This window comes from Cyrtonyx montezumae, unplaced genomic scaffold (genome assembly GCF_038088225.1).
Source record: "Cyrtonyx montezumae isolate F1298 unplaced genomic scaffold, pur_monq_1.0 scaffold_23, whole genome shotgun sequence".
Lineage (NCBI taxonomy): Eukaryota > Metazoa > Chordata > Aves > Galliformes > Odontophoridae > Cyrtonyx > Cyrtonyx montezumae.
Genome location: NW_027071970.1, coordinates 4,063,771 through 4,076,249, shown reverse-complemented (window position 1 = coordinate 4,076,249; position 12,479 = coordinate 4,063,771). Strand labels below are relative to the sequence as shown.

Sequence of the window (12,479 nt, the reverse complement as noted above, 5' to 3'; positions counted from 1 at the left end):
CTGAAGGAGAAGAAACATAACTTTCAAGGTGAAATTCAGATGAGCAGTTTATGGAACCTACACATTTGTTTCTTAGCAATATGAAACACTGAGTCAAAACATAGCTCCTACTGTAACAGGTAGCTATACCAAAATTGTATTAAAAATCTCATTTTATAAAGTGAAAGTGCTTTCCAAATCAGCCTAGCCAGGAATGAGTACAGATCCTATGCCAGTAGCTCCTAACAACTTGTAGATGAGGTATTTTCAAATTCACAGCACAATGTATTTTCTGCAATTAATGATGTTCATTGCTATGTTTCACTCTGCCACGTTCAGAAAATGAACGTCAACTCAGAAAATTGCAGGAATTATAAGAAAGTAAGAAAGTCAGCTGTGAAAACCAGGGGAATGAATCATCAACAGCACCAAAGCATTCTTGTATTAAAAGCATCGCACTCTGACAATGCTGATGACAGCAAACATCTCAGCTCCTCAGTCCTCCCATGATATTTTCCAGCCCAGAGAAGCTTAATAGGACTTGTTACAGAAGAGGCAAATAGCAGTCCTTAAAAAGCTTGAGGTGACACACGAGAATCAAGAGATCTGCTCCTGCCCTTAAAGGACATGCTGGGATTTTAACACTGACCCAACACGGTGCCCAGCCTGCTTGGAGAGCTGTGCCATCTCCTGCCAAACACGGGCTTGGGCTGTCTGCTCCCAGCTCTGGATTTGGATGGCAGAGACAGTAATGTGCATCACTGCTCCAGGACAGCTCTGCCACGGGGCAGGAAGCTGCTACAGATGGTGCCCAATTGTGCTGGGCTGTCCCTTCATGGCACAGACCTGCACAACATACAGCAAAAATGATTTATTCCAGGTCAAGTTTTAAAGTTCTAGCACCTCTCACTCGACTTCCGCATGCAGGTATCTGTCTGAAGTACCTAGGATTATACTTAATCAAATTTGTTTTTTTCATTCCCTTTCATTCACCAGGGAAACCAGTTAGCTGATTACTGTTACTACGCACATCTACTAGTTTCTGCTCCCTAAAAGTCAGATATTCTTTCCTGAACCCAAGGCCACAGCAACAGCCAGGAACATCCATGAGCAAAGTGCTTTTCTTGCCCCTTTTTATATTGTGTGTTCAAGAAGGAAATCGGTGCTTTACTTTAAGTAGCTTCTGTTTGAGAAAAGACTGACATTACTGACACTGATCATTACTGAGGTACATAAAATAAGGATACAGCCCTCCAGGTGTCATAGATGTTATGTACTATTGCTGCAGGTATAACTGGGTTTCAAGCACATTTTGGGAAGTCATACGGATGATGTGATTTGATTCGGTTTTATCCTTAAATATATTGCTAAACTAGGTAATTTTTTAAAGATGGATGGATTCAGCTACTTACAATTAAATTCTAAAGTGGAATCACTCACATTTATTGGGTTATCAAATTGATGTGAAAATCACAGAACTGCAGGGGTTGAAAGGGACCTCCAGAGATCATTAAGTCACAGCATAGTCATACATAAGCAATTTCTTGATAATCACTTGATAGAAAATTTACAGTGCTTCACCCTAACGTATTCTGCAATTTGCAGAATATTATCTAATGTAATGAAAATAATTCATCTGGCTGCAATCCTCAAGGTAGAACAGATCAAATTGGTTTGCAATAGTTAAAATCATTTAGACTCAAATAAAGAGTCTAAATGATTTATAGAGATTCCAGCTATTTACAGGATCCCAAGCCTGCTATGCACGTAAACCTCAAAACCTAAGTCTACCACTAATAATTTATGCACACAGTCGCTGGGTTTTGGGGTTAGGAGGCATTATAACCAAAGACGATCAGAATTAGCACATACTGACAAACAATCTGTGCACTACTCTTGAGATCAGCACCCCTACCAAAGGAAAAAAAAAGTTATGAAACAATACCCATTCAAGGACTCAAAGAACTATAAGATAAATAAATATGCATTTCATTTTCTACTTTTACTTACTATTATTTAAGTAACAGATTTCTAGAGTACTTTATGTTATTGCTCTCCAATTACGTAATCATACATGTCAATCATTGACAATTTTGAAAAATTATATGTATATTTATAGAGAGAGTTCAATTACTTTATAACTTAATATAACAAGTGTTTGTCAGGAATGTGTTCACTCACTTTCCAGACAGAATTCACACATAACATATGCATTTTTAAATACCTTTGCCCTTGTGTTCAAGGACATGCAAATATAAATTATAATGAGAAATTAAATTGGCATTTGGTATGTGGAATATAATTGCTTGAAGTTTAGGTGTAGACTTTAAAAGCCACTCATTTCAGCTCTAGAACAATCTTTGCTAACAGAAAAAAGAGATTTTTTCCTTTCTTTTTGAGGATACTAATGGAATGGCCTCACAGACCAAAATAGATTGGTTATCTTGTGCACTACCTAATAGATTTAAGGCCAAAGCCTACTAAGTGTGCTGATTCAACTCCCTGTGTAAGATCATTATCAAAAGGCAATGAAACATGAGAAAAATGAACACCTCATCCAACAAGGTGAAGAACACTCCTGCTCCAGGTTTGCTGAAGGATTGTCAGGCAGGTCTCATCCTGGCCAAGAACAGATAACGGTTTTCTTCTTTCTGGGGTTGTGACATTGTGCCCATGGACTCACATTAATTCACCCACGTAACTTCACTCACCTGCCTTTAAGTTTATCCTCCTCAAAAGAACTTGATCACTACTGAGATCTCACCAGATGTACTGAGATGGTAGCACAGGCTCTTAACTTAGAACTTCAGGTGTTGCACAGTTCATCTGACTATCACAAGCTCAACTGCCATAATCCAGTTAGAATTACCCAGGAGACTAGAAAATATATGAACAAATCTACCCTTAAAAAAAATCTAGCCCTCCAGATGTTTAAAAGAACTGTTTTTAAAAAGTATGAGAAGTTCTTGCTGTAGGCACTTAGGCCAGTAATTAATTAAGTCAAAGAAAAATGGATTTAGATAAATTAAGAACTTACATGGTCTTTAAGCTAGCCCAGTTGCCAGTAGCAGTCTGGATACAGCCACACGTTAACACCAGCTAGCTTTTCCTGCTTCTGTAATACACCAGTATAAAAGTATGGATGGAACCAATTATTCTAACTGCTGGGGAGAAAAAAGCAAAACATAAGCCTGGGGACCGGATTTCAAGTTAGCTAGAACAGAGAGGCGTTCTGTACGAATAAATACTGCTTCTGCTAGCATTAGGTAAATACAAAATAAACCTACAGGAACTGCAATTGGTAAATATGATTTAGTGGTCAGCACCTCAGAAAAAAAAACAACTTTAATGTTAATGTAGACAGAAAATAATAAACGCCTCCATACTGGTGTAACAAGTAATATTCTTTACTATTTCTTTCGCTCCTGAGCAGAACTGCTTTACAGCTGCTCCACCAACAAATCAACTGTTATCACATACCTTAAGGAAACTCCTTTACCTCAGGTAAGAAGTATCACCCTAGATTGCTGTGGGCTTCTTTCTTCTTTTTAGCATACTGTTGTTTGCTCATTTGTCTTTAGCATATGAGACAACTTCTTATTAAACTTCTAATGAAATGTTCCAGCTTATCAGCAACACACTAAGTAACTCAGCCTTTGCTCTGAACAAAAGACAGGACAGCTTACGTAGAGATAATATTCCCCGAAGCAGCATTTTATTTTGTTTAATTCCAAAACATTTAATTTAGAAGTCTGGCATCTCAGTCATCCATCTTAACATGGCCTAATATTGACATAGTGTTGTCAGAATACACAGACAACTAAACAGCCAAAGAGTTTACAAAAAATAAATTCATGATTCTTCAAAACAACTGCAAAAGGTTACAAGTATCAAAACTCTTAGGTAGATGCACTGCATGAAAATAAACTGTGCACATAAGTTAAGAGGCAAAAAAAAATTTGCTACCGAAACTTCACATTTCAAACAGTTTATTGTAAACTGATGAACAGGGCTGTCATTTCACATCAGCTTAACTGTTTGCATTGACTGAAAAAAAACAGAGGTGGCTAATTTACTTTGCATGCACAAATGTACTGCTTAACAGAACAGTCAGCTCATTTCAAATGGCAAAAATTTTAACTGGAATCTTATCTTCATTCATTTTCCATTATTCTTTCCCATCTGTTCTAATCAACAGGCAAACTACAAATGCCTCATTTAATATCTTTCTGCACTGTTAAAGTGCAACTAAGATAACTAGGGCCAATAAACCAATCAATCCATCAATGCCCAGGAAGGCTCATCTGAAACTGCTTCTTGATAAAGTGGACAGCAGATCTGAACAGCTGTACAATACAGATATGCTTAGCACTAGATATTTAGTGTGACTGTGGCAAGGTAATATTGGTGATGACAGGGATTGTGAAGTGGATGAAAGACAGATCAGAGGAAAGCTTTCTAATTATTGCCCTCTCCTGCTTCTTCATCTTGCTGGTCACTCGTCCACAGAGTGAGGTTATCTCGAAGTAACTGCATGATGAGAGTGGAGTCCTTGTAGGAATCCTCATTTAGTGTGTCCAGCTCTGCTATGGCATCATCAAAGGCTTGTTTGGCTAAAAGGCAGGCTTGCTCAGGAGCATTCTGGATTTCATAGTAGAACACCGAGAAATTGAGTGCCAGCCCAAGCCTAATTGGGTGAGTAGGCTGCATATGCTCTTTGCTGATTTCAAAGGCCTCTTTATAGGCAGCTTCTGAGGCTTCCACAACACTGTTCTTCTTCTCTCCAGCAGCAACTTCTGCCAAGTAGCGGTAATAATCTCCTTTCATTTTCAGATAAAAAACCTTGCTCTCGTACTGAAAGTCATTGCAGTTCTTGATCAAGTACTTATCGAGGAGAGCCAAAACATCATTGCAGACTGTCTCAAGTTCCTTTTCTATCTTCTCCCTATAGGCTTTAACCTTCTCCAGCTTCTTCTCATTCCCATCAGCCATAGTCTTCTGCTCTATGCTGCTGATGACACGCCAGGAAGATCGTCTAGCTCCAACTACGTTCTTGTAGGCTACAGACAGCAGGTTTCTGTCCTCATTTGAGAGAGGTTCGTTCAGCTCAGTTACCTGAAAACACAAAGATCAAATTCAAAGGGTTTATCTTCAGAAATCACAAGGTTCCTTCAGTACCTCTATTGTAAAATACAAGACTCAAAACTCCTTCTGGATCTCAAAACTCCTTTTCTAGCCACTAAACAGTTTGTTAACATTTAAACTTGAAAACTGTTTCTGCAATCGGGACACACAAGAATGGAACTCCCCCCAGTTCTGCTGTGGCATTTACAACCCATTACAAAGCACATTCACCAAAAAGAGTGAGTCAGGCTGGTGTAACAAAGACGTATCTGGAGGATTTAATTCGTACAAGTCTTAGCTATAATTATGCAGACTACAAACTTAATTTAAATGCACCTAGAATATCAGTTTTATGAATCTGGAATACAGCACAGACACTGGAAATGCTGCAGCTCTTGTATTTCTTTCCCTTGCTGCTTTTTTTCATTCACCAGCAGAGATGGAAGCACTGCGGTCGCTGTGATTAAGCTCTGCATAGTACAAATGGAGTTAGTGCTTCATACTGCCTTTCATTCACTTAGTGAGCAATTACACAATGTAATACAGAAGTTAGCCTGATTTCTGTTGACTGGTGGCTGCAGGCAAGTTTTAAGAATAGGATATAAAAGAAATTGCATACAAGTGGAACAAATGAGAGTTGCTTTCCTTGTTTTCTATTTGGGAAAAAAAACCTAACTTCTTACTACAAAAGCTGCAGAGAGGGAAGGGTAGAAACATACAAGGTTACATTTAAGCCTATTTCACTTCGTGCTGAAGAGATAAAAGGCCTTTCAGACCTACAGTCACTTGAATTTGTTCAAATTTTGAAAATTTAGAAATGTGACATTAAGTTCATAGGAATTAAATTGAACAAAGCTCCACTACCTTAAACACACTTGATTAGTTGCACTGAAAGTCACCAGCACTGTAAGGATATGCACTTTGGCTTGAAGATAAACCTACCATTGCTCGTGCACTGCTAAAATTAACATTTTCCAAAGAAACGTGCACATCTGCATGACACAGAGTGTCTGCAGCCAAATCTACAAGTAACTGCCACAAATATTTACACTGTTCTGAGCCCACTGATGAAAGCGGTGCGTTTTCCAGTAAACATGGATCCTGCCAAGCCTGAAAAATAATTACAATAATTAACTTTCTCAAAAAGAGAGATTACTTCAAATTGAGTTATCTCCAAAATGCCTTTTCCCCTCAGCTCTGGGAGCTGAACTCCCCACCACTGTGCCCACCCTGATACAATGTCAGACCTACAATCATTAAATACAGGAATCAGCTCTCATGTATTTGTTGTCACAAGCTTCTTCACGCTTCCATGCCCCGCTTTCCCAAGCACAATCTCTACTCAGATCCTCCTGTATCATTTTCTCTAGTAAAATTATCAGATCCCTCAAGATGTAAAGGCTTAGCTAAGGCCCTTCTATTCCCCTCCAGTCTGTTAGGATAGCGTTTGTGTTTACAAAAATAGACTAAAAAGAATAAAAAACCACCACAGATTAATAATTACTTCATCCTTCCAGTGGTGGACACTTTGGTGGAGAACCACCAAAAAAACCTATGTAAACCTACATTTTTACTATGCTCTATGGCTGGTGTATTTCCTTATGGAGACACCAATTATCAGATTTTAAAATTTCACCCCATCTGTCACAAGACAAAGAATAATCCTATACGATATCACTACCCTTGAAAGAATATTCTAGATATTTTTCCCTGGCTTATTTTCTCCCTTCAGACATTTTCAATTGCAGAAAATGCATCACAACATCCACTCTGAAAGTGTTGATTCATAGTCCACTTGCATGGGAGACACAGCACTTGCAAAAAACCTAGCCCTCAAAAGCCTTCCCACTTTCCTTCATCAGAGCTGGAATTAAGGTGAATTACTTTTCAGACACAGTACAATTGAAGTGCCGGTATCACACTACCTCTAAGTGTAATTTATATCCCCCGCCAATGCTGTTAACAATGTAAAAACTGATAAGCACTTTTCAGGTGAGCAGCACCTAGCAGGAGTGCAGGAACAAACGAGTTGGGTTCCCACCCGTGGTTCTTCCCATGGCAGAAGTTTCCAATGCTTGGAGTGGAACTGCTCTTTCCAGTGCCACCTTTCAACAAGCTTCAGGACATCAGTGTCATTTTCACCCAACCTCCCCATTTTTATTTCATTAATGCTGAACCCATCCCATCTCAAATTCTCCATCCTAGCTAAAAGAATACTGATCCTTCTTGTCTATGCACATGAAAACCACACCTACAGCCTGAGCACAACAGCTGTATTATGAGAAACTAGAAGGAAAAGAAAGCACTTGACCTTTAGGGAACTATCAACTGCTGTATCACTTTCAGTTACATTAGCAAATTACATAAAAACAGACGTTACTCTTCACATGTTGGGATGGCATAGAAAAGAAAACCTGAAACGCTAAAGGAAATGTTTTCCATTCTACCTACAGCATTTTCTTTAGGAATCTTCAACTCCAGATACATATTTTCATCTTTTTTTCACCAAGACTTTCTTACAATGGCTATTAGGAAAAACAAGAGTTAAGAGAAAAAGCAGTTTGTAGCATGCCTTCAAAGTAGTATTAACTTATGGATGTGCAACTCCATACTTCCCTTACGCAAACATTTCTCTCACTGAAATTTGCATCACCTTAGGACTGTAAATAACACAGCTGAATACACAGGGTATGAGCTTCTAACAGGTCACAGGTGATAAAAAACACCCTAAAGACTTTTGGCTCTATAATACTTAAAAGATATCTCCTCCTCAGCTCACTGCCAAAAAGTGCTCTCATAGTTCAGTTAGAAAAGAACGGGGAGCATATGAGGAATCCCAGCCACAACACTGGACTTCCTAGAGCATGGCAGTGCTGTTTCAGCTCAGAACTGACTTTCATTCACATCATCTTACATGAGCCACATCAAGCCAAGTTCATTTTACAGTGAAAATTCACCAAAGCAATAGTTCCATAATTGACAGCAGATGAATGCACTGTCAGGTTAGCTAACAGCATCAGTATGATCCAGGTAAAACTGCACGTGTGACTGTACCTGTTCTGTTAGCAAGAACATGTCTGTCAGAGCTGGCGCAAGTTCATAATGAGCTGACAATGAGCAACAGAAGACTGCACCTGAGCAGGAAAGCCACATTTAATCATTAAAACTCTCCTGACAAAGTCTGTAAATAATTCTGTTCATTATTTCTGAGCAAACCAGATGAATTCATTTCAGCTAGAGCAGCACCTTGCATTGCGTGGCTTCAGTTCCATTTTAATCAACCACTGGTAGCTCTACAGATACATTTACTACATGAAACCACAGTGGAAGTCATCTCACATTAAAGCTCTAGATTATACCAACAATTTGTATTTGCAGGGTGAGGTAAATGTCTTCTGCATCACCCATCTGAAAATTACACATCTCACATAAGTGAGACATCTCCATTTTAAACACCTGCTACGTACCTTTACTACCAAAAAAAATACCACATGCCATAATGGATACTGGCCACATGGATAAATACTGACTGAAATACTCAGTTTACAGCACAAAGCAGTTCAACTAGTATTTACTATCAACACTTACAGTCAATTTCTGGAACAATCTAACACCAAACGCATTCAGGTTCCCAATACGCTCAGCATTTGTCCCAGCAAAGCAAGAGCTTTTAACACTGCAACACAAGTATGTTTTTCTCCGGTGTGTTTGGAAGTAGATTGTTACCTACCATGTAGGATCACTTCAAACAGTTGGAATCTTAGAGGCACTCAAGGCAATGAGATTGCCACCACCCCTGGAAGGATGTCATTTGGTAGAGGGACATTTACATACGCACAGATTTTCTATGATAATAATTTTGACTTAAAATAAAAAAAGCTGAACCCATTGATTTGTAACAGCAACTTCATTAACCACACAAGCAGCTGCTAATGGCATACACTTACATTATAAATACATATATAAGTAGAAATAGCAAAAATCTAAGAACAGTGACAAAAAAAACGTATTCTTTAAAAGCGGGTTCTTCTTTAAGCTGCAATTGCTGTATCATCTGGCTCTTCTATAGAAGACCAAACCAACAGGACTGAAAACGAGCATCTCTCCAGCTCTATAGCAACAGCTGATATGACAGTCTTGGCCTATTTTTCCTTCACAAGTCCCAAATAGTGTAAAAATATGCTTTTGCTAAAATAATCTGTCACTGCATGCTTTAAGAGCAAATATCAGGCTGCTGACAATACCGTGCGCTGTAGAAGCTCGGTGGTAAACACCTGGAGCTGAAATTAACCCTTTGCATCTCCATTACACCGGAACACAGCATTTTCACAAAGCACCTTTAAAGAAAGAATCAAATATGTTATGTGAAGTAACATTTCTAAGAATCTTCTCAAATCAGCATATCCTGCATTGAAAATAAATATCCGGTTTAGAACATCAGCTCCCTGCTGAAGGAAGCCTAACATCTCTATAGAGTGCAAGATGTGCTTAAGCTCACGTCTATGGAATCAACTAGAATCTTAAAGAGAGGAAAAATTACACCAACAGCTTAATAGGAGGCAACTGCTTGCCCTTAAAAATCAGCTGCATTTTTTATATTTCAGTATCTATAACTTAACTTCTCATAAATGCTCAAGACAGCTCATCTACAGTGTTAGCAAGCTCTGAATTACAGAAGCTCATCATTACACAACTTCCTGCAGGGCAAAATGTTATTACAGAATACCACAGCTCCATGAATGAAAACTGAGCAGTGATTCAGTTTAAGATGCCAAGTGGAAACACACACTAGTTACTTGTGCTTTACCTATTTCCTGAAGCTCAGCAACCACGTCCTTTTCGTCCCACAGGTTCAGAGAGCCATTATGTGTACTATAGTTAAGCAGTAGTTGGGGGGAAAAAAGCTACCAGCTACAGCTAGAAATGGTGTCTTCTAGGGCAGCAGTGGATTCATGGTTACACCCTTAAGAAACAGGGATGAAAAGTGTTCTTGATGAATAAATCTGTTACTACTGATTCATTGTAGGTGCCAGAATTCTAGTAATAGCACTGAACCACAGCTTATTCACATCAACAGCATTTAATATGGAAATACTCAAGTATTTGTGCTTTAGAACTAGACTGACACTAGTGCTTATTATGCCACTGTAGGCAAAGTGTGTTAAATGTTAAAAAAGCAAGATAAAATAAACGTCTAATTCCTGCCCTCATTTAAGAGATGTAAGTCCCTGAAGGAGACTTTTTGCAAGAATCAATCCACGATGTGAACTTGATTTGCAGCTACTCTTTCAAACCAAAGTCCTCTCATGCCTTCAAGCAGCACTACTTCCAAGGGAAACCAGCCCTCTTGGGGCCTTTCGGTGTTCACAAAAAGAAACCAGAGCAACAAGATTAAATCAATTGCAATCAGATACAGCAAAGGCAACGCTAAACATTTACCAGCATTAACACAGGCCTCAGAATCGTTTTCTTTAAGAAAGACACCAGACGTGCAGTTTGGTCATTCTCCAGTTTTATTATGCCCCGGTACAAACAGCTCAGTACAATTCATTTTTATCGCAGTTGCAGCTTAAACACATGTCAGTATTCAACCGTGCAAGGAACGCACTGAGAACGCTACCCTACAAAAAGAGGCAAGAAGGCAACGTTAAAGCTCAGAAAACAGATTGCGCGCATACCCGGATGCGACCACAGTTCCACCTCCGAATCGCAGCGCTCACGTCCGCGGGGATGGGGAGGCCGCTGCTGGAGCCTCTACGGCAGAACCCTCTAGAAAAGGAAGGGGCTCCTCCCGCCGCGCCGTGCTCAGACCGCCCCACCCCGCCCCGCACCCCACGGGCGCGGCCCCACGGGCACAGCCCCACGGGCGCGGCGGTCGGCGCGGGGCGGGCGCCGTTCAAACGACCGCAGCGCACCGCGCCCGATTGGCGGCGCGGGGACAGCCACACCCCCGTGCAGGGACCGCGCGGGGAACGAGGGACGGAGGAAAGCGGCTGCAGAAGAACGGGGCCGCGGGGCTCGGGCCGCCACACGGCTCCACCCTCCCCCTCCCCTTCCTCTCCTCACCGCCATGGGTCGCGGCGGCCGCATCCCGCCCGGACCCGCCCCGCGCCGGCCCGGACGCCGTTCCCCCAGCCTCACTCACCGCCTTCATGGCCGAGGCCATGTCGTCGTATCTCTCCGCCTGCTCGGCCAGGCGGGCTCGCTGCAGCAGCTGCTCTCGGTCCCCCATGGCCGCTTCCGTGGTGGCTGCCGGGCCGGGCCGGGCACTGCGCCCCTCAGACGGAGAGCACAGGGGCGGGGATCCGCGCGCGGGCGGTGCGAAGATACGAGCGCGTATGGAGAGCGCCGCGGAGCCGCCGCCGCCTCGCGCCCGCTCTCTTTCTCACTCACTCACTCAGCGGGCGGCCGCTATGCAGCTCGATGCGGCGGTTGGCGCCTCGCGCTCAGGGCTGCAGCCGCGTCCCTTCGGCGCCGCGTGCAGCTCCCGCCTCTCCGCCCGGCTCCGCGCTGCTGCCGCCGCCTGCGCCTGCGCGCTAGGAAGGCAACGGGGAGGCGGAGCCGAGGGGACCGCAGGGGAGGGGAGGGGGGCGCCGCTCCGTCGCGTTCTATTTCTAGGTGACGTCACTTGCTATAAATAGCCATCCCGGGGCGCCGGCCGGGGGGAGGCGCATGCGCGGTGCGAGTGCTGCATTTTACTGCTGCAAAGGTGGAGGTGGGCGGCGGGCGGTGCCCCGCGGTGCGCGGCCCCGCTCTGCTCCTCGGCCTCGGAGCCGCCGCTGCGTTCGGCTTTGCCCGCGTCTCACTAGCTGAGCTCCAAGGAGTCGGGAACAGCCGCTGTGTGCGCGGCTCCTCCCGTGCGAGCGGTGCGCGCTCGGGGCGGGGAGCGGCTCCTGGCGGTGCGCATCCACAGCCGGACACTGCCACTGCTGGGCCAAAGAGCGCGTTCCTCCCGCCGATGTATGCGGGTATATCCACAGAAACATTAAGTGCTTTTTTTCTTTTTTTCCATAATTGAAGCTTCGATATAGCGGGCATTTCAGTCTGGAGCACCTCAGAATGGGACCCACCTGATGCAACCTTTATGATATTCCAGTGCATTGAAGCCGATACTCATCTCCGTACACAGTTCCCTGGTCATAATCTGCTGATTCACGTGGATGAGCTCATTGAGATGCACTTCATTTCATGGTGTGACAGCTGTGCGTGGCTGTCCAGAACATGGATTGTCACCACTGCTGCAAGGCAGCACTCACTGCATTGCAGTGCTCACGAGCACTGTTTGGACACCAGAGCTATCCAACCAAATGTCAGTGAATGTCAGCGGGTGCCATTTTTTCCTCATGGAGGCATTCAGCGACATACCTTTGCTTCTA

The 12,479-nt window shown here is 42.8% G+C and overlaps 1 protein-coding gene across 1 annotated transcript; it reads right to left on the bottom strand.

Annotated features, from left to right (window-relative positions):
* Nucleotides 1-3,666: 3,666 nt before the first annotated feature.
* Nucleotides 3,667-11,463, bottom strand: YWHAH (tyrosine 3-monooxygenase/tryptophan 5-monooxygenase activation protein eta). The gene is made up of 2 exons (XM_065738925.1): nucleotides 11,249-11,463; nucleotides 3,667-5,094 (listed from the first exon to the last, which is right to left on the bottom strand). Exons 1-2 carry the CDS (start codon nucleotides 11,333-11,335, stop codon nucleotides 4,438-4,440), a joined length of 744 nt encoding a protein of 247 aa, XP_065594997.1. The 5' UTR covers nucleotides 11,336-11,463; the 3' UTR covers nucleotides 3,667-4,437.
* Between the last annotated feature and the right edge of the window lie 1,016 nt (nucleotides 11,464-12,479).

Bases quoted from the DNA above. Each gene is read 5' to 3' on its own strand.
- YWHAH (XM_065738925.1), bottom strand. From the start codon at position 11,335: ATGGGGGACCGAGAGCAGCTGCTGCAGCGAGCCCGCCTGGCCGAGCAG. The intron at 5,095-11,248 runs GTGAGTGAGGCT...TTGTGTTTTCAG, and splicing joins TGGCCTCGGCCATGAAGGCG to GTAACTGAGCTGAACGAACC.